The 20,966-nt window shown below is 48.4% G+C and overlaps 1 protein-coding gene across 4 annotated transcripts; it reads left to right on the top strand.

The window, feature by feature from the left end:
* The first annotated feature begins 487 nt into the window (after positions 1–487).
* On the top strand, positions 488–20,884 carry KIF17 (kinesin family member 17). Of its 4 annotated transcripts, none has more exons than XM_083802932.1 (15): positions 660–786; positions 2,038–2,132; positions 2,268–2,414; positions 3,445–3,546; positions 6,082–6,271; positions 10,031–10,483; positions 11,556–11,653; positions 12,272–12,419; positions 13,469–13,557; positions 13,686–13,810; positions 16,375–16,606; positions 17,889–18,147; positions 18,887–18,954; positions 19,419–19,539; positions 20,336–20,884. In XM_083802932.1, the coding sequence occupies exons 3-15, from the start codon at positions 2,337–2,339 to the stop codon at positions 20,515–20,517; spliced, it is 2,145 nt and encodes a 714-aa protein (XP_083659058.1). In that variant the 5' UTR covers positions 660–786; positions 2,038–2,132; positions 2,268–2,336; the 3' UTR covers positions 20,518–20,884. The 4 variants fall into 4 exon arrangements, with proteins under 4 accessions (XP_083659056.1, XP_083659055.1, XP_083659058.1 ...); XM_083802931.1 differs by having other exon boundaries at positions 661–1,374; XM_083802930.1 differs by lacking the exon at positions 2,038–2,132 and having other exon boundaries at positions 488–786; positions 18,890–18,954.
* Positions 20,885–20,966: the final 82 nt, after the last annotated feature.

Below are 20,966 nucleotides of genomic sequence, written 5' to 3'. Positions count from 1 at the left end.
CAGGCGTGCACGCTCGCGTGCTCACACCCAGGCACCCCCCCCCCCCCGGGTGCAGCTGCATGCCCGCGACCTTGCACGCTGCCACGCACTTGTGCTCGCGTGCGCCTGCGAGCTCAGGCACGCGCGCTCGTGCGCGTTCCCGTGTACACGTGCACACGCACCCGCGCCGCCGTGCACGCGCTCTTGCACACCCAGAGGGCCGCGCGGCGCCCGCGCGCCCCGTGCACGCCCCGTGCACGCCCCCGCACCCTCCCCACCCGCGCGCGCGCGCGCGCCCCCGGCCGCACGTGACCCGGGGGGGGCGGGGCTGTGGGCGACACCGCCCCGTTGCCGCGGCAACCGCGTCGGGGCCGTTCCGCGCCGGCCGCCGCCGCCTCCCCGCAGCCCCCCCGCGTTGCCCCCGGTGCCCCCCCCGGAGCCGCCCCGCGCCCTCCCCCCCCCCCCCGGGGCCGTTCGGGGGCTGCCCCCCCCCTCCCTCAGGGCCCCCCCCTCGGCCCCGCTGCACCCAGGGGTGCCGCCCCCGGCTGTGAGCCCCCCCCGGTGCCCCGAGGGGCCATGGCGGCGGAGGCGGTGAAGGTGGTGGTGCGCTGCCGGCCCCTGAACGCCCGCGAGCGGGCCCTGGGCTGCGCGGCCGTGGTGAGCGTGGACAGCGCGCGGGGCCGCTGCGCCCTGCGGAACCCCGCGGCCGCCGGGCAGCCCCCCAAGACGTTCGCCTTCGACGGGGCGTACGGGCAGGAGCACGGCACCGAGCAGATCTACAACGAGGTCGCCTACCCGCTCGTCGAGGTGAGGGGCGCCCCGCGGCAGCCGGGGCCCGGCGCCCCTTCCCACGGGTTTTGCCCCCGCCGTCCTCCTGTTCCTCTGGGTGCGGAGGTGTCCGAGCGTCACCTCGGGGTCTGCGCGCAGACGGCTTTGCTGCCTGGAGCCGGGCCTTGCCCCGGCGAGGCGGCGGGTGAAGCTTTCGCTGCGACTGTCGGGGAGCTTGAGCGTAGACGTTACGCGGTCCAAACCCGTGTGGATTCACCCAGCGCTCGGGAACGGGCCTAGCAGTGCAGGAAGTTTTACCTGGGCAGGTGGCCCCTCAGTGGAACTGATGCACGGACACAAAGAGCGGTGTCTGCTGCTTCAGGAGGCTTAGCAGCGAGCCAGGGGTGCGAAGGAAGGGCTGAGGACAGCAAAGAGCGTCCCAACAGCAGGCTGTGAAATTGGGAAGGAAAACCTTTTTCAGCAGCCAGCAGGCCACAGAGAACAGAATTACACTCAATTCTTCCAGATTGTCTCAGGCAGGTATTCGTATGAAAGACAACCTCCCTGAGCAGGCCCAAGAGATGGTAGCTGACCAAGAATTGCAGCACTCTTCTCCATTTCCAGCAGGTACAAGCACAATGCTTTTAGGGACGTTTTTACTGTCTAGCAAGAACCCTTAGGGAAGACTGGGAATCTCAGCCTGTTTTAGAATAGCAAAATGAAAGCTGAGAGGGACTGTGTCTGTTGCGTATTAACACACAAGCACGGCAACCAGCTAGGGTAATGAAAGAAACAGTCAAGAAAGAAGGAAAAAAAAAAAGACAAAGAACCCCAAACCAAAAAAAGCCACAGTGTTGTTAGAAGAAGCACCAGGGATAAAATAGCCAGTGGTAATTTTAAGATGGAAGTTCCAAATATCTTCTGTTCTTACCATGGTTCTCTGGAATAGGAACAAATGAAAGCAATGCCTACATTCAGCCAGCCTTCCAGGAGAAAAGGATACTAAGCTAGATACCATCCTTTGGATACCCTACAGTCAGCTAGCATCCTCGTTGTCTCTCTGAATTTCTTAAGATTTTCTACCCTATGGCAAAACTAAACTGTTCCGGTCGTCTAAGCATTGTCAGCCATGCTTCTGTTTTTCAACACTTGTGTTTCTTCAAGGTTTCTATTTTGAGAGAAAACTGACAACTTACATGGTAATAGAATGCATTTTATTATCATTTTCTGATGGCTTATTGAGATTTTTCTCGTGCTCTAGTTTTGTACCCTTTCCTCTTTCCATTTCAGTGATGTGTCTAACCAAGTTCTGGTTCAAGAACCCGAGAGACTTCAACGGCGATTTCAGAAAGCATCTCAGATAGCTGCGTTTCATTCACCTCCAGGTTGCCCAGCCATTGCTTTGTTTACTTCCAGCTCTTCCTTTAAAATACCTTTTACAAGGCAGGAGAGAATCTGAATGACTAATTTCCAGTTATGCCAAGGATAACGGCCATTTATTGTCTTTTCTCCATTTCCAGGGTGTCACCGAAGGTTACAATGGCACCATATTCGCCTATGGCCAGACTGGCAGTGGGAAGTCATTTACCATGCAGGGAGTTGTGGATCCTTCTACAGAGAAAGGCATAATACCTAGAGCATTTGAACACATTTTTGAGAGCATCCAGGTAGGTGTGTAATGATGTGGAAGAGATCCTGTTGTAACGTTCTGTGTTATCTAAAAAGATGATTTTTGCGTATTCTGTAGTGTCATACTCTCTGAGCCACAGGCATTAAAGTATTTATCCTGGCAACCCTTCTGGGAAGTAGAGGAGTAATATCCATGCTGTTCTGCTCTTCTTTTCTCTCAAAATCACAGTTGTCACAGAGCTATGACTAGTGCTCTAATCTTCATCCCAGTAAAGTGCTTTAACCAAAACACTGTTTTTAAACCTAAATGCATTGGTAGAATAGCAGGCAGAGAGCTGGACAGGAATGAACCAGGTCACGTGGGACTTTGGATTCTCAGTGAAGTGGTACCATTTATCATCTTCTTCACTTCTGGAAGCATCTTTTCCTCCCCCGTCTCAGTTGCACTACCGGTAAAATTGTGTTGTGTGGCTATCAGGGCAGTGGAAGGTTTGGTTCCTGTGAATTTTCAGTCTCAGATGCTGTAAAATACCGTGATATTTTTATGCAGGGTGGCAGAAAAGGCTCCGGTGCTAATTTAACTCCAAGTACAGCATTTAAATTATCTCAGTATAGACTCTAACAGAAGGTTACCATAGTATAGTCCTGCATATCATTAGATGCCTGATTATTTTCACTGGACAGCAGGTATATAATCCACCCAAATGCAAGGGACTGCAAAATAGGTGTCTGCTTCTGAGAAATCACCTAAGATGTCCTCTCTAATGGGTATGACCAGAATACTTTTGGGTATACTGATCATGCACAAGCCTCTGCTTTAGGATGAGCGGCAGATGAGCTGCACCCGCATCTCTGCTGACTTTATGGACTCGCACCTGAGAAGTTTAAGGTCTGGAAGCCTCTATAGCAAGTGTGTTGAGTAGTCACACCTAGGAATGAAATGCCATGGGAGATTTGATGAGGTGCTGAAGGGAGGTAGGCACCCAGCTGGCGCTGAGGATCTATGTGGGCTGCCTGGTTGCCTTAATGTTGAGAACCTTCTCCTGAAATTGTTCCTGTTTTGTGCAGTGTGCTGAAAATACCAAGTTCCTGGTGAGAGCTTCCTACCTGGAGATTTACAACGAAGACGTACGAGACCTTCTAGGAGCTGATACCAAGCAGAAGTTGGAGGTGAGGTGGAGTCAATGTCTTAATTAGGACGTGCTTTAATTTGCTCAGATAAGTGTTATCACATATGCCTCACAGGAATGCAAGAAAATGTTCTGTCAGAAGCTGAATGCCAGAATATAAACACGTAGTGATGAATATGGAAGCCAAGAGGAGATTTTAAGGGACTTTATTGAAAGTTCTGTGGCAGAAGGAACAGGATCTGGTCAGAGACGTGCCCTGTGTGTCCTGCTTGATAGTGGCCAGTAGCTTAGCAGACGCTGTGTGAAAATCGTTGCAGGACAAGGATGGAATAAACTGCTCATGGGGCAATTTCTTCCTAATCCTCTTCATCTCACAGCTATCTCTAAAGCAGGAGGATTCTGCGCCTTATAAATGTTTAATCTGATCCAGCGTAGCCGTGGCTGATCTCATTATCTCTTTAAAACAAAAAAAGGCTGATCCTCTTTGGGAGGGCAGAGCAGATATTGCTCCCCATTGGAATGCACGGGCAAGGAGGGCAGCTCCCAAGAAGGGAAACGCGCTGAAATTCCAATCGAGGGGCTGATTTTTTATAAAATTTGCCTCTTGGTGGCTTTGCAGATCTCTTTGCACGTATTCCCGGGGGGGGGGGACCTGCAAAACCCCACGTCCTAATTTACTCTCGCCTGCAGGCCCGCCCGCGTGAGGACAGCCGGGGCACTAGCACCACCTGCCGCACAGAAGCGCTGCGGTGCCGAGGGACCCGCAGTGCCTCCCTGCGCCCCGCAGGGCGGATTTTCCACGGGCTCCCGGCCTCGAGGGAGGCAAATCCCCCGGCGGGCAGCGCCCTGCTTCGCTTTCCAAGCGCTCGAGGCGCTGGGGAAGAGGAGGGAGAAGGGGGCTCTGGCTGTTGGGGAAGGCGCAGATCCCCCCCTTTGTTCCGCGCCAGCAGTGACACCGTTTCCGTGACGACTGCGGTTGGCACCGGGAGGGCAGCACTCGGGCAGAGCAGTTTCCAGGGAAACCCCCTCCCGGCCGCTGGCTGCTGAATGAAACCCTGAGAAGAGCAGGTCTCACGGAGCTTTGCTAGAAAAATGCCCCGGTCAGGCTGCCGTGGAGTTAAACAACGGCCACGTCCCCGCCTGGGTGTTCCCCCAGGTCTCTGCAGCACTCCCAGCCGCAGCCCTGCCAGCCCTGGGGTTCTCCTGCAGCACAGTCAAAAGCCATGCTGTACAACCGGTCTGGCTGTGGCTCTGTAACTGGGTTAGTTCTGGGCAGTCGTGGCTTTATGGTGGACATGGAACAAGGCTAAAATCCTGTTGAGTTCAGGTTTCAGCCAGTTCTGCTCCATTATGCACAGATTTTCTTACAGCGAACGCTCTCTTTTGCATCACTTCTTGTAATACGTGCATCACCCAAAGGTCTTCTTTGGAGGTCACGCTGCCAACTGTGGTATCTATCGCATCCGTGACACCGAGTCATGACAACTATCTCGATATCCCAGCTGACACGACAAAGATAGAATTGTAGTTATGAGCTCAGCGGATGTGGGGCGTAACATAGCCGTTGAAAATGAATTCAGCTTGTTTAAAATTCCCAGTGTGGAGGGAGTTTCAGAGGGGGCTAGTGTGGGAGTGCAGGAATCTCTTGATTGTTTTGTGTTTTTTATGTAGGTTTGATGGATCGTTCAAGGCTTTGAACACTTCAGTCATTTATTAACATGCCGTATGTTTTCTTCTGCACGATTAGTAATTTCTGAAAAGGTGCTATTTGGTATTTAACGTTGTCTCTATGCAGGTGCCTGAATAGGATTTTAAAGCATCTAAAAAATGAACTAATCTGGAGAATTATTATAGTCCGCCTGTGCGTGATGGGTGTGATTTTGGGGAATTTTGTCAGTGAGAACAAGACGCCCTCTCAGAGCGGAGGGGTTCAGTAAAGCACTGGTAACAATATCTGTGACTATTGAATCTGTGCTTTGATTTTAAAAAGCTCCGTGTGACTGAAGATATATTAGAGATTTTGCCATAATAGGTGAAAAACATTTCAGTTCTTTTTAAAATACGCAGCTTAATAATAGGGGAGGTAGAAGGCAGCTCAGTGCAGAGAGGCTGGGTTTCTTGTGGCCTGGGAGATGACTGAATCAAGCAGCAACCTCTTAACGTTAATCCCTTTTGCCTGCAGAACCGTAAAGGTGGTTCCCTCTTTTTGTGTGGTTTTACTCCTGCTTCAGAAATACGAGGTTTCTTGGTGGCAGCCAAGTGCAGCTGCCGGCTGAAATTGCAGCTGGTGATGGGGCGTGCCAAGGATGGCCACCTGCTGCGTGCGCCTGGCTCCCACTGAAGGTGTCAGGAGGTGTGGACGCTCAGCAGGCCGATGGCAGCCCTCAAAATCAGTCTCGTGTTTTTCAGTAACTAACAATAACGTCTTTGCCACCCTGAGGTTTTCACGTAAGCGCTTTTCCTTTCTCCACATGTGAAACGCACGTAGCCCGCGAGCTTGCAGGCAGCTCCCAGCGCGCCTTCCCGTGGTGCTGGTGTCGTGTTGTGACCTGCGTTGCCTTCTCCCTGTTTGCAGCTGAAGGAGCACCCGGAGAAGGGGGTGTACGTGAAGGGGCTTTCTCTGCACGCTGTGCACAGCGTGGTCCAGTGTGAGCGGATCATGGAGACGGGCTGGAGGAATCGAGCAGTGGGTTACACCCTGATGAACAAGGACTCATCCCGCTCCCACTCCATCTTCACCATCCATATGGAAATCTGCACCGTAGGTAGGTGCTGGAAGTCCTGCGTCACGCCTGGGGCTAGCAGAGCGCGCAGTCTGGGCATTCGGACAAGGCATCCCCCAGCAAAATTCAGATCCTGAATGATTTTAGGTCCCATAGAAATCAGAATTGTGCCCTGACATTGACAAGCTTCACAGAGTGAAACAGCTGCGTATTCAAAATCTTGTCTCCTCCATTCGGCTTGGGAGAGGGATATCTTACGCTCAGACTGGAAACATATTTCATCTCCTTCTGTTTCTTTATCTTCTAAAACCTTTATTTCCAGCGAAGGGTGCTAAAACTCAGCCCATACAATGGCTTGGAGCTCATGCTTTGTGAAGCCTGGAGAAACTTGTGTCATTATCTCTTTTGTCTGACCTTCTTTACAGTGCAAGTCAGATCACTTCACCCAGTGATTCCTTCATTTAGCTTAATCGTGAAGCACATCTTTTAAGCAAACAGCTAATCTGGGTTTAAGGATGGAATAAAAGAGTCCCTTAATAATGTTTTGGTGACTAATTTTCCTTTCCCAAGTAGCTCATTTCCACTGGCATTTCTTTAGCTGATAAAGCTGCCTCACTGGGTCTGGACAAGGACCTTGAAAGGTTTTCTCTTGGGACTAAGGAAGGAATTAAGCTCCTATATTCTGTCTGGTCCTTGACCCCAGCTGAGGCCGTGAACAGCTTGACTGCATTTTCTTCAGCCGTTTCAGTCATGGGGAAAGTTATACAATGCCTTCCTAAGTTGTAGTTCCAGATGTTGATGACAGTACCTCTTTTTCATCTACCCAAACGGGTGGGGGGGGATTTGGGGGATTTCTCAGTTAGCACAGCCAGTGGATGCTAATCCTTGCATTATTTGGGTCCATCAAATCCCAACTTGAATCCTAACAAGGAAAATGAAGTATTTACACTCCTCTTTTGTGTTGGGTGCAAGGCTCTTAATCTACTCTGCAACAATTTCTCTGATTTAAGGCTTTAGAAGCTTGCTATGCGCAACAGAACAGCAGTGCAGAGGTTTTGCCTGCTGGGGGACAGTTTCGCTGTCTGGCTGTGGTCTCACCTCCTCCTTGGCAGAGCTCTGTGTAATCCCTGGGCCTAAATTGTGTCCCAAGACCCTCGCCCTCTGCGCCTCGCCATCAGACATCAAACTGGAAATTCTGCAGCTCGCTTTCATTTGTAGTTAAAAGTGAATACAGGCGAGACAATGCTCCCTTGTCTGCATTTAAATCAAATCAATTTTTACCTTTTCGCCAGTTCCTCAGTTTCTGCCTTAAGATTTGTTACTGATCATCTGGTGGTGGTGAAGCACAAAGTTTTGGCAGTTGAATGGAAGGCAGCTGGAATATTTGAGAAGAGAGTTGACAGTTCTTGCACCCTCCCATAGCTGGATGGTTCTACTAGTGTAATCCCTAGCTGAAATAGTTAACTGCATTGGTATATCGTCACCTCAGAGAGGTGCGTGGGCAAGTTCAAACTTATTTTCCAGTCACACATGTAGTATGTTGTAGTTTTCAGGCAGTACATGTTTTAAAGGATCTCCTCACAGTTATGTAAACTTTTTAAAAGTGAAAGTTCAGAAACAGGATTAAGGCAAACACCAGGCTCTGGCTGTGAAAGCATGAAATATGCAAGTTACCATCTGATTTTACAGTGCCGTTGCAGATGTTTTATTTCTTTACATTGTGCTTAGGGATTGATTTGTTAACAGGAAGGCGTTTTAGTTCTTCTGTCACAGAAGTGGCCGACGGGTTGTGCGAGAATTAGACAGGGGAGGCTTTCGGGCTGCTGCAGGCATTTCAGCAATAGTCTGGAGACCTCGTTACACCATGGATACTAAACCACTAAGCTCCCTGATTGAAACAAACAGCCTTCTTGGGTAAAAGGACTGGCAGGAACCAAAACAACTTTTTAATTGCCTGGCAGTGTTTATATAAACTGGGAGAGGGAAGGAAAGAGTTAGAAAACCTGTTTTTTGTGACTGTCCACTTACCCTGGCGCTCAGAAGGGATGGTGAGAGGGCGCTCTGTTTAAGCTCTGTCTGTTGTTTTGTGTTTTTTTTGTTTTGTTTTGTTTTTCAATTTTCCCATGTCTTGACATGCCACAAAGATCTGGAGTGAAACAATGCTCTGCTGCAAATAGTAGGCTGCGCAGTTAACAGCCTATTGCTGTAACTAGTGAAATATCCTGGGGCAATCTTTTTTTTTTTTTTTTCATGCTTACTGTAAATTTTTAACTTTCCCCAATGCATCAGATTATTCATTATTCACATTTAGGAGTTCTCCACATTCATGAAGTTTAACTCAAACTAAATTCAAGGTTAGGTTTTGTAGAAGTCTGTCCAGAAAAGGTCAGACTCTGTTAAAACCTTGGGTTCTGGTGTGAATTTGTGCTTGGAGCATTAAAGAAACTCTTCCCTTGAACTTGGGTTGCAATTATGAGGAATGAGTGAGGCGTGGACATTCAAGAGTGTGGTCCTGTGCTTTGGACAGTAATCTGTGATTTGGAAAAGTGTTTCTTTGCTGGTGAAAACTCTCCGTGAACCTGGGAAAATTAAGTAGCCAGCGAAATGGAAGGGTTCCTAAAGCAACTGGACCCACTCTCTCTTAGTCACCGATTTGTGTCATCATGTTAATCGTGCCTCAAAATGCAGGTCAGGGAAGCAGACATCACATGCATGAGGTGTGCTCCTAGGTAGCTGGGGAGCTAGCTGTGAACTTCAGCTCACATCTCCTATTATCCTTACGTGATACGATGGGAATGGCACCAGCTCGCTCTGTCGGACTCCTCGCTCACTGAGGTCCGAGGTCCGGCTCCTCATCCAGGTGGTTAGGGCCGAGCTCAGGCCTGATGTCTGGGAGTTCTGTTTCTTGCCTGTGTTCCTTCATTTTACTTTCTCACTGAGAATGTCATTTGTTGAGGAGGAACAGATGCCGCTGAGCATGCCTGTGTGCTGAGTCACCGCGCTGCTCTATGGGCGAGGGGGAGAGCTGCTGGGCTTCCTGAGCGATTGGGCTGTCTCGGGACAGAAAGCCAGGTGGCCGTCCCCGGTGGTATTTGGGCCCCTGGGAGGACGTGTTTGTTCTTCTGAAGCGTAGCAAGAAACTTCTTGAATATATCCATTGATTAAGGAAGGTTGGATTCCAGCCTTGAAATGCTCTTGTTTGGGAATTCATGGAGAAACTGTTTCCCGCCGTAGTGGTTACTCCAGCCTTTCCACAGTGGTCTGCAGCACTAACCTTTCTGCCTTCCCCCTCTCCATGTCACGTAGGTGTTCAGAGAGCCTGCTCTTTTGCATGTGCCCTACATCCAGCCTTGTTCCAGCTGCTGCCCGTTGACCCCTGTTCTCATTTCATGCTTCCTCCCTTCTTTTTTTCCAATTCTCAGGCATTGTTTAACTGCACGATGCAATCTGGGGAGAAAAGAAGTTGTGTAAAGTCACGGTCTGATCTTGTTACTTGCTGAGGGCTTTGCGTGAAATTCTAAACACTCAGCTTCTGTGGAAATATGTGGAGAGTGTGTGTTTGTGCGTGTGTGTTCAGAGCTCACTGGGATAGTAAGAACAGTTAGGAATTTTTACCATGCAGGGTCTTGTTCAGGAAAGCACTAAAACGTGTAGTTAAGCAGGTATTTACTTAAAGGAATTAGGGCCCAAATGCAGACAAAGAACAGGGCTCGAACTGAAATGTAATGCCAAAGTTCTTGTTCTTGACTGTCAGGATGCCGCTTCTTGAGAAGAGCCTAACCCAGAATTATTTTCTTGCAGATGAGGGAGGGCAAGACCACCTTAGGGCTGCAAAACTCAATTTAGTGGATCTGGCAGGAAGTGAGAGACAGTCAAAAACTGGAGCCACAGGGGAGCGGCTCAAAGAGGCCACCAAAATCAACCTGTCCCTCTCTGCTCTGGGCAATGTCATCTCAGCCCTGGTCGATGGCAGGTGCAAACACATCCCCTACCGCGACTCGAAGCTGACCAGGCTGCTGCAAGACTCCCTTGGAGGGAATACCAAGACCCTGATGGTAGCATGCTTATCTCCAGCTGATAACAACTATGATGAAAGTCTCAGTACTCTGCGCTATGCTAATCGAGCAAAAAACATCAAGAACAAGCCCTGTATCAATGAGGACCCCAAAGATGCTCTGCTGAGGGAGTATCAGGAGGAGATTAAGAAGCTGAAGGCCATTCTAGCTGAACAGATGAACGTGAATAACTTGTCAGGTAAGAGAGCCCTAGTGGCTCCAAAGGTTTATCTTTGACAAAAAAAAAAAAAGTGCTTTTTCCACATATAGTGCTCACTAGATTTTGCCTCAGCCTTCCCCTCACCTGTTGCAGGAAGAGGTTTCCATTCTAGTAATGTGCTTTTTCATTACTGTTGCCAAACTGCCCTTATTCCACTGGTAAAGAGCATCTGAATTCACTAGTATTTTCTCTAGCTTTCAAGAATGACAAATTTTGTTTAAAAAATGCTGATGTGATTCCAACCCTCGATTCTTCTTGGTCATTCTAGCTAGAATTTGGTCAGTCACAGAGTGATTTCAGCTGGCAGAACAAAGATGGTAAAGAAATACTAGTGTAAAATTCTTTATTATATATAAAATGTTTTCAAAAGTACAGTTCAGATCCTGTTCTCCTAAACCATGGATTTTTTGATGCTACAAGGAAAGTTTTGCTTTGCTAGCAGCATTGCTTACAGAATGCCTTGTCCTCTCTTTGTGGATTCAGCCCAGCCTCAGCAGACCTACTCTTTGCTCTGAAGTAGGAATAGCAAACATGGGAATAAATGGGTAAGAGCGGTGTTTAGGGACCTGATCACCTTCTGAGAATTGTACCCTAAAAAGGATAATTTTTATCAGAAGAATAAGGCAGTAAGATTTTTTCTTTCCTTTTCTACCACTTTTCAAAAACAGCTGTGAAGAAAGGAGGCAATTTCCTTGCACTTCTTATCGCCTTCCCAGCTTATTTTATCTTCCAAATCTGTTAGCATAGCCCTGGAAACAGGTCTTCTGTTACTCTGTGACAGAGATTAAATTCATATTTGCTTTTATATACCCAAAGCTTAAACCTCTCCCCCTCTGCTCAGCACTGACTCCTTCTCTCCCCACATCTTTGGAGTCCCAGGCCAGTAGGCGTTTTATCCGCACAGATGCTGGCACATGAGTGCAGTTTAAAGGAGCACGTGGATTGAGATATTCTTTGCTCGTAGCCAGGTTCTTTGTTCTGTTTCCAAGCATTTTGAAGACAATCCCACCCAATAATTGTGTGTGATGTTTATTTCTGCTTTGCTTCACAGGCGTACTACCTGCCGAGACTGCTCGCTTGGAAGTGAAGCCAGCTCCCCCCCTCAAACCCCAGCCAGATGTTGAAGCAGAGAAGCAGCTGATCAGAGAAGTAAGTCAGAAGGGGCTATGGCCTAGTGTCTTTGAAGCTTGTGGGGTTTTATAATACTTTTATAATATAATGTAGGGGTGTGTGGTTCAGCCTTCCCAGTATACTTTTCATCATATTTTTTGGTCTTGGGCCTTTTCCTATGGCCAGAACATACGTTGTTGGAGGCCTTATTTACAATAGCATTTCTTTCAGTATTGTTCACTCCAGTTCATCTCCAGAGAGGTGGGGGTTCCCAAGATGTTTTGAAGTACACATAACAAGAAGGGGAAACTACGTGCGAAACTTAGATTTGTTCTGTAAGAGGAGGGAGAAAAGTGGTACACAAAGACATTGGGAACAGTAGAAGGATGAAGATAAAGAGGGGAGACAGAGCCAGGAGGAAGAACGAGGAGTTAAATAAACTTTCTTCTTGCTTGTTACAAAACTCTTTCCAGGGTATCACATCTGCCTAAGAGAGCAGTTTCTAGGGCTAATTAGTCACCTTTCATCAGTACTGTGTTGACGTAAGTTACAGAAAAATGTAAAGAATAAAAAACACTTATTGGGGTGAATGTAAGATGTGACCTCGTGTACAGTCAGGAGCAGCACTGTTGCATCAGGCTCTGCTGTGCCTTTCAGGAGTACGAGGAGAGGCTGGCCCAGCTAAAGGCCAGCTACGAGGCAGAGCAGGAGTCCCGTGCCCGCCTCGAAGAGGACATCAGTAACCTGAGGAGCTGCTATGTTCTCAAGCTGTCTGCTCTCGAGGAGAACCTCAGGAAGGAAGCAGGTGTGGATGAGGAAGGTGGAGGGTGCACAGCACAGGCTGAAAATTCCCTGATGCTGTTAATACACTGGCCTTTGGGCAAGAGCTGAAACAGACGGTTTCTTGCAAAGTTTGCCACTCCGAAGTGGCAGTGACTGCTGCTGCAGCAAGTGCTGCCTGGCAGCAGCAGTAGCCTCTGCTCTACCCCTCCCTTACCAACAGCAGGAGCAGTAACTCTGCCTCCAGGGCCATTCACAAGACTCTCTGTCCCAGTTTGTCCTCTTCCCTCCTCCCCTGACCTCTTTTCCATGTCAGGACCAGCCTGGCCCTACCCTGTAAGCCTTGAGGCAACAGAATGCAATTTTGCCCACGTAGCTGTGAGCTTTCTCTGCCTTAGAGCAGCGTTCTGTTAGAACAGAGGTTTGCGCCGCAGAGATGACTGGTCTCAGCAGGCAGCACTCTGTTTTGATCCAATTGGCTTCCCACAACTCACATGCCCAAGATGAGGGTGGCTGCAGCAGTATCTTCCATCGCATACAAATTTGACGCAGCTCTTGGTCTCCTGGTGGATTATCAACGCCATCACTTTGCTGGAGGGCAGGTATTCCTGTCACACACCTATGAGTTGTTGCCAGCTATCCTCTTCATTATTGCTTTTCATTTATACTTCTGCAGTGCCTCAGAGCATGTTTTGTAACGTGCTTACGCAGCACCTATTACCCAATATTAATTCTTGAACCTATATTAATTTTTGATGCTATCACTTTCTAAGGTGAAAGGTTAATTTTTTCCCCTCTGATTACAAGTGTGCACCCTCCAGGCCTCTGAAATAGATTTTCATGTGAACATGAGAATCCAGGCTCTCCCAGCCCTGTAAATCTGTATTCCTCGCCTGACCCTCTGGGTCTCTGGCTTTTTCTGACCAACGGCATAAAAAGGTAAGTAACAGACTTTTCCTCCCAGACAGACAGCTTTTGACTTTTGGGGAAGATTTTGTGTGATGTTTTCACAGGTTTATACTCTATGCAGAGCTCATCACTAACGTTGTGGGTATTTGCTCTTTTATTCTTCAGTTGCCATGAGGACTGAAACTGCTCCTGATGAGACACCTTTGCCTGAAGACTCTGTTGCTGCAGCGGATGAAGAACCAACATCAGCCAAGGTACCCTTCAGACCACTTCTCCCTCCCGGCCTGAATACACCCAAGTGGGTAGTGTCATGCTTCATCTCTCCCAGTATTCATGTTGCATCTTTTCAGAGCTGCAGCCTTTCATTTCCTCTTGTCCTCAGGACCCAGCAGCGCCTCAGACTGTCCAAGGCGCTGGTGGTGTGAGCAGGGGGAGCGCTGGAGCAGAGGTGGCTGTCAGCATGGAGGGGATTTCAGTGCCTGTAGATCAGCAGCAGGTGCTTGCCAGGTCAGTGACTGTGCTGCTGCTGCTAACTGCCTCCTGTGCATCGCACATTAACTCACACAGGCAAGAAGCAATCCTGTTCTTGCGTGGTAGTACGACTGTTGAGCTTTAGCAGTGTGTTTCACACAGCACAAATCTAGGCAGATGTATAGTCTTTATTCCAAAATTATCTTTTATCCTATTTGGACGGGTAAATAGCTGTTAGCTACAGTACTCTGATGCCAAATGCCAGAATTTTGAGAAAAATCTAGAGAAGTCTGTGTCAGCGGAAGAAAGTGCGTGTGCTTTCTGGATAACAAATCCTGCCTAGATCTTTAGACAGGGAAGTCTTTCCTTCTCTGGATTTTTGCAGGTGTAGTTTATAAAGTTGAGCCTGGCTGTTACTAACAGAGCTTAAATACCCAAAGTTCTTGGGCTGCCCAAAGAACTTAAAGGTAGCCTCCCTTTCCTCTTGGAAAAATGTTCTGGAAGAGCATTTAGAACCCTGTAATATTAGTATATGTCTGGTAGCAGGTCTTCCTGCTGTTCACTGTGCATCTGGATGGATGTGATTACATCCTCTGTGACTCTTCATTGTCGCTGAGATCACTTTTGCCTCATGCATCTGACAGTGTTTGCAAGACTTGAGCCAGAATTGGCATCAAAATTACCCAAGAACCGAATTTTAGGGGCAGCATTAGACTCAGGGCCTGGACCTGATGGCTGAGATGTGAGGAGTGCAGGGTCAAGTCTTGCGCTTGGACAATCTCAGGTGCATCCTGTCTTGAAGGTTTTCCTCCAGGTGAGAGCTGCCTTGGGAGGATTCTTTTAGTCAGACTACAACCCAGCATACTGAGACAAAATGAGGGTTTAGGGCTGTTTCAGAAATCCTGCTGATTTCTGTTTTGCTCTGTTGCATAAAATGTAATGTGCATGATAATGTTTGATTCTGAAAAATTCTGTTTTTAACTAAGTCTTTTAGCTTCACTGTGAGCTCCTGTGACACATGCTTGCTCTGCTGGGCCTCTCCCAGCTGAAAAAGGAGCTATTAAGAAATCTAAAATAACATTGTTTGTAATTTGTGGGCAATTCTGTCTCTTTCTAATGGAGATAGCTCCAAAGAAACCAATTGTTTTGACTATATATCAAGTCCTTTCGCAGTTTTCCTTTTTGTGATAAACAAGATAAAAATACTCTCCCAATTACATTGTTAAAATCAAAAGTTCTCTGCAGGTTAGGCAGGAGGGTTTGATTCCACAGGTATGGGACTTTCAAAGGCGCCTTTTAAAAGCTTTACGCATCAGGATGGCTGTGATCTCTCTGATACCCAGCAGAGCAGGATTCAGTCCTGCATTAAGCAAATGAAACTGAAGGCTACTTGGTAAGTGCAGGGGAGTAGAGTAGCAGGTCATCTCTGGCGGAGAATGAGCCCTTTTGGATGGGTTTGAAGATAATTAAGAGGCTATTATCAGCGGAGCTTTTATCAGTAGTGGGATTTTCTCTGATTTGAGCCAGTGCTGGCGAACCTGAGCTATTTGCTCTGCTGCAGATCCCAGTGCAGACAGAGAGACCAGTTCTGGAGCACAGTATGCCCTGTCTGAACAGACGTGAGCCACATCAGAGAAAATGGTGCCTAGTGTTGTTCGCAGCATCGGTGCGGTGGTTTGAGGGGCAAGCTGCCTGAGATCTGAATTCCTCACCACAGCCAGGCATTAGAAGGACTCTTGGTTTCAGCACTTTGTCAAATACGTATCTGCCTTCTGGGAGTTTTAATGCCAGTGTAGGATCAGTGGGACTAAATCACTGTTGCCCTTAAAAGGTGGAACAAAGCAAGGTAAAGAGTGGTGGCATGCTCCCAGACTGGTTTTAAAGAGAACAGCACTGTTTAGATGATGCTGTGCAGTGTTTCACTGTACCTCAGACTACTTACAAATCCCCTTGCGCTCCTGACATGAGGTAAGAGGGCCTGCTTGGACAGTGCTGTAAGAACACAGGGGAGCCCTGGCTCTCTCGGGCTTTCTTTGTATCCGTGCTAGAGCGTATGGGGCCGTGCAGTGTGGATGTGGGCCCATATTTGAAGCCAATCATCTTGTGCCTGCACCCAGGCAGCAATGCTGAGGTAACCCATGTCATTAACTCTGGCTGATATTGTCCCAAGAAAAATTGTGTCATGGCTTGTAGCCATGCCACTCCACTTTTTGCCATTTAAAATACGTTTGCATCATTTTGGCGCCTTCTGTGTGTGCTTTGAGAGACTTTCAAAACAAGAAATAATAACTGAATGATAAATTCCATAAAACTTTTATTTTCTTTGAGTGTAGATACAAATTTTCAGTCACACATGATGACAAAGGTGATCAGAATAACCTGTGTTTCTGTCACTAGAAACTCCATATGAGTATATATGACAGAAACTGTTATTAAAAGTGGAATTTGCCATGATTACTCAGGGCAGCAAATCTCCGCAGAAGTCACTATTTCTGTATTGCATGGTCTCAAGTGTCATTCAGGTAAGGAAGAGCATCCTTCGCAGCTACACAAACGTTTCTTTGTACTGCTCAGCTAAGAGAAGCATTTGCCTTTTCCAGGCTGCAGATGCTAGAGCAACAGGTGGTAGGGGGGGAACAGGCTAAAAACAAGGACCTCAAGGAAAAGCATAAACGCCGGAAAAAGTATGCAGATGAGCGGAGAATGCAGCTAGTGACTGCACTGCAGAAATCTGACGAGGACAGCAGCGACTGGGTTCTGCTTAATGTCTACGACTCCATCCAGGAGGAGGTTCGAGTCAAGAGCAAACTTCTGGAGAAGATGCAGAAAAAGGTGAGCCTGCAAAAGCAGCTCCGTGTTATCCCTGCTTACGATTTAGGGAGCATCCAGTGGAGTTAATCTCAGGATGGCTTTTTTACTTCTTAGTTCAATGCATCCGCATCCATCTTTCCTCTTCTGCTTACATTTTTTTTTTTTTACGCTAACGAGATGTTTTAGGGCAGTATGTTTACAGAACGAGTCCGGCTGTGTAATATTTCATCTGTGTCTGCATTAGTACTTACAATGCTTGCATGCATTTTTATGAAACGTTGCATGGAACTGCCCTCACTGAGCTGTTCCACGACTCCAGCCTTCTCAAATCCCTACCCGAGGGCTTTAAAAGCCGGTCTCTTTATTGTGTAACACACCGCCCAGAGGAACGTGTCTGTTCATGGGAGAGGATGCAACTCCCTCTGCTGACCTATGCAGCCTATTGCACAGCCTGCTACATCCTCGGCAGCACCAGTTCTCGTCACCCAAGAAATTACACTATGAGAAGTTCTCTAGGAAAAACAAACAAACAAACATGCAAATATTATAATATTTATATATATAAAAGCAATGCTCTTAAATTTTAGGCGTGCTTGAAAATAAGCTTTGCTCTGATGGTATAAAGCAGGCTTGGAGGAGCTTCAAAAAATGTGTGTGTATGCAGCCAGAAATCTGCACGTGAAGGATTTGATTTAATTAGGTTATCAAAGAAATATGCCACCCTTTTCATCTAAGCTAGAAACCCCCACAACTTTATTAGCACAGGACACAGAATATACCTGTGAGTTTAACTTTAAGCCTATTTGAAGACTCAGTAGTTTGTAGGATGATGTGACAAGTCTTCCATTAAAGCATGTGGAACGATCTCTCCAGATAAATCTCATCCTAATTCTTAATTATAAATTAGAAAGCTTTCCAAACACTGATGAAGCTTTTGTTTTTAAGAGTGGGAGGTAACAGTAAGTGCTTATTAACTGTTTTATCTTTTGAATTTTGTTAAATTGCTGGCTTCAATTGAGATCCAGATCACAGAATCCTTGTAGCATTTTTGTTTTTCCACCATTGCTTTTCTGTAAGCACTTCCTCATTCTTGCGTAAAGGGACAGTGAAAGTAGAAGTTGTTGATCCACTTTTGCCAAGCTGTTAATTTTCGTGTAGTGTTATCACCTCCTTCTTATTTGCCTTCTGAGTAAACCATCCAACTGATTTCCATCTCTGTGCCTAACAAGTGTTTATGCTCGCAGTAACCCGCGGTCCTCTCTCTGTTATAACCCCAACTCACCATTTTGCTTTTATGACACAGCTCCAGGCTGCCGAGACCGAGATCAAAGATTTGCAGTCAGAGTTTGAGCTGGAGAAGATTGATTACCTCAGCACCATCCGCCGGCTGGAGCGAGACTCGATGCTCTTCCAGCAGCTGCTAGATCGGGTGCAGTCCCTCGTCCGGCGTGACTGCAACTACAGCAATCTGGAGAAGATTAAGCGCGAGTCTGTCTGGGATGAGGAGGCTGGCTGCTGGAAAATTCCAGAGCCTGTCATTCAAAAAACTCACCTGCCCGCAGGTAAGAGGAGGATCTGGATCGTACGGCCACCATGTAGCTTCTTCCGAGCTCACCAGCACGTCGATAAATGGTGTTTGGACTGCACTCACATGTAAAATTTTCCACGTATAGCTGAGGCCTCTGCCTTTCTAGCAAGTTCGAATAATTTAGTGAGGACAAAGCTGCCTGCACAAATATTTGTGCTGAGTAGGTGATATGGGTTTGGGAAGCAGGCACAGGACTCCCCACTAAGCTGCCTGTGTTCGATAGCGCAGTTCTCTGCGTGCCTTCTGCGGGGAGTGAAATCACAATTAGTGTTTAAACAAGTAAGATGCCCTTTTTAAAGCTGTTCCTCCTAGGATCTGAAAACAATTTCACATTAATGAATAAGCCCTACAAGGGTGATACTACAGGGCCTGTTTCAAACCTTTAGAAGCTAAGGTGAGGCGACTTTCTTGAAGCTTCGCAGCAGCATTTAGTTGATTGAGAATTAGAATTCAGCGTCCTTGTGTAATTCCAATATATGAGTTGCCTCAGCCTTGGAGACGCGTTGCCATTCCTGCAAGACAAGAGCTGTTGAACCATGTGCAACTGCTTTAGCTGATCCATATCCTAAACCACTCACTGGAGATGAATCACTGTACGGCTCCTCCAGGCATCTGTTAGCCCAATTATCAACGATTTGAGCAGTGGTGGGGGATCAGGGAGTGCGTAATTGTTTTAGAGATGACGGCCCTTTAATGCTGTGCTTTTCTCATAGCAGTTCCAGCACTGCCACAGTCTAAATCTGCCAGAAAGAGCCCTTCAGCTGAGAGTGGAGAACCAACGGTAAGCTGTATTTCTCCTCCTGAGGCCCTGAAAAGTCCTGCTCAGACATCACCACGAGACATGGCCGTACTCTGGGTGCTGCGGTCAGAGTTAGGTGACTGCCCAGGCACGCGCTCACAGCTGGTGTCAGCCAGCAGGTTTAGCAAAGGACCCCTGAAGATGCATGTCAGGAAAGAGCTGACCTTGTCCTCAGACAAGAAATTGCTCGTTCTGGGCAATTCACCTCCTGGTCTGGTAGCAGAATTGCTTTTATTGCTTTAACTTTGCACCACTCACAGCTTTGCCCAAACCAGACTTGACCATATACCTGCTACCTGCATTTCACCGTGTCACTGTGCCCAGGAGGTTGCTTTTTTATCCTATTTACTGTAGTTTGTGGTATTTCTAAGCCTTAACCCAAGATACCTGGGTGCCTAAGGGCTGGTACAGAGCACAGCGCTGCTGACGGTGCTTTCTGATTGCAGCAAGAGGAAGACCGCTACAAGCTGATGCTGAACAGGAGCGAGAGCGAGAGCATTGCCAGCAATTACTTCCGATCCAAGCGAGCCAGCCAGATTCTTAACACTGATCCAATGAAGAACCGAGGTAAACACATCTTTGTGGTCTTTTGTCTGATACATTGTGGGCATTCATATTGTTTTTCCAGGAATAAACTTCATGGGGGTGCTAATTCTTTTGGGAACACTATCCCAAGCCCGTAGCATTCTCCTACAGATTGCTATGGATGTAGTCCTAAGTCACAAGTGTGATGGACATGGTGAAAATTGGTGTAGGGATAGTTAAATAGGAACATTCAAAAACTTGGTTGGTGATGCATATGGATCCCTTGAACTTAACAGGAAATTTCGTGCAGGATGAGGTCTGTTTCTGTTTTTAATTAAAAATGTTAATTTCATTAATAGTTAAAAAATAGCTGCAGAACTCCAGAGTGTTGCTGCACTGACTCGCAAAATAGGTGTTTTCAGCCAGCATGAGATGTAAAGCATTTTATCCCTGGACAGTGGCTGCACAGGACAAAAAGTAGCGCGCGGAGAAGAGCAGGGCTGGGGGGAGGGATTTGTTGGCCCTGTGCTGGTCCCAGACGATCTCTGTGGCAGAACCATATCCACTCCCGGATCATATGTGTGATGGCAGCTTCTGAGAGCAGAGAGCACCTGCTTGGCTCCCTCTGCCCTTGGGAAATCTGCCTGGGGCACGTTGATGAGCGATGCAGAGAACGTTGCTGGGAATAAATAGACCTACAAGATCCTGTGGTCCAACCGTCCCCCAGCCACCACTACCACCCACCAGACCGTGTCCCAAAGCACCAGGTCCCACCTTTCCTTAAACACCCTTCGGTAGCGTTACTGCCCTTTTTTGCCCATGTTTCTCTCCTTTCCAGCTCAGCCCACCGCTCCCTCGGGGCTGAACGCCGCCTTGACCACCACCTCCGCCACGCTGCCGCCGCCACCAGAGCTGCCCCAGCCCCGTCCGTTCCGCCTGGAATTGCTCGACTTCACGCCGCCGGCCTCCAAAACCACGCGGAAAAGGGGCAAAGGCGGCTTGGGCAGCGATGCCTCCTGAGTGTGGGGCCAGGGCCCCAAGGGACTGCGGGTGTGCGGGGAGCCGTGCGGGCCCCAGGGCTGTAACTCCGTCCCAACACGGGCAGCGTTGCCTTGGGGCTGGCGAGTGTGTCTGTGCGGTGCGGGCAGCCCTGCGCCTGGCCCTCTGCTGCTCTCCTCGTACCCTCTGGGTCCCCTCCCCTGCTCTGCCCCCCCTGTCCCCCTCCTGCTGGCCCTGGGCAGCGCGGCCGCCTTGGGCTCGGCCTGGGTGGGGGGGAAGCGGCGGGGCCGGGCCTCGAACCCCGGTCCCCAGCCCCGAACCCGGCCCCTCACCGCCACTCCCCTCCCCTCCTCCCCACACACACCGCGTCCCGCCTTCGAGCCGGGCCCGAAGCCCCGCGCTGATTGGCCGGCGGCGCGGAGCTGTCTGCCGCTGATTGGAGTGCGGCGGCGCCGGGCGCGGAGCCGATT

This window comes from Anser anser (genome assembly GCF_964211835.1).
Source record: "Anser anser genome assembly, chromosome: 17".
NCBI classification, from domain to species: domain Eukaryota; kingdom Metazoa; phylum Chordata; class Aves; order Anseriformes; family Anatidae; genus Anser; species Anser anser.
This window is presented reverse-complemented; position numbering and strand designations above follow the sequence as displayed.

Coding starts and splice junctions, on each gene's coding strand:
- KIF17 (XM_083802929.1), top strand. CDS start 556: ATGGCGGCGGAGGCGGTGAAGGTGGTGGTGCGCTGCCGGCCCCTGAAC. Junction 18,955..19,418: donor CTGAGAGTGGAGAACCAACG/GTAAGCTGTATT, acceptor TTCTGATTGCAG/CAAGAGGAAGACCGCTACAA. Junction 19,540..20,335: donor TGATCCAATGAAGAACCGAG/GTAAACACATCT, acceptor TCTCCTTTCCAG/CTCAGCCCACCGCTCCCTCG.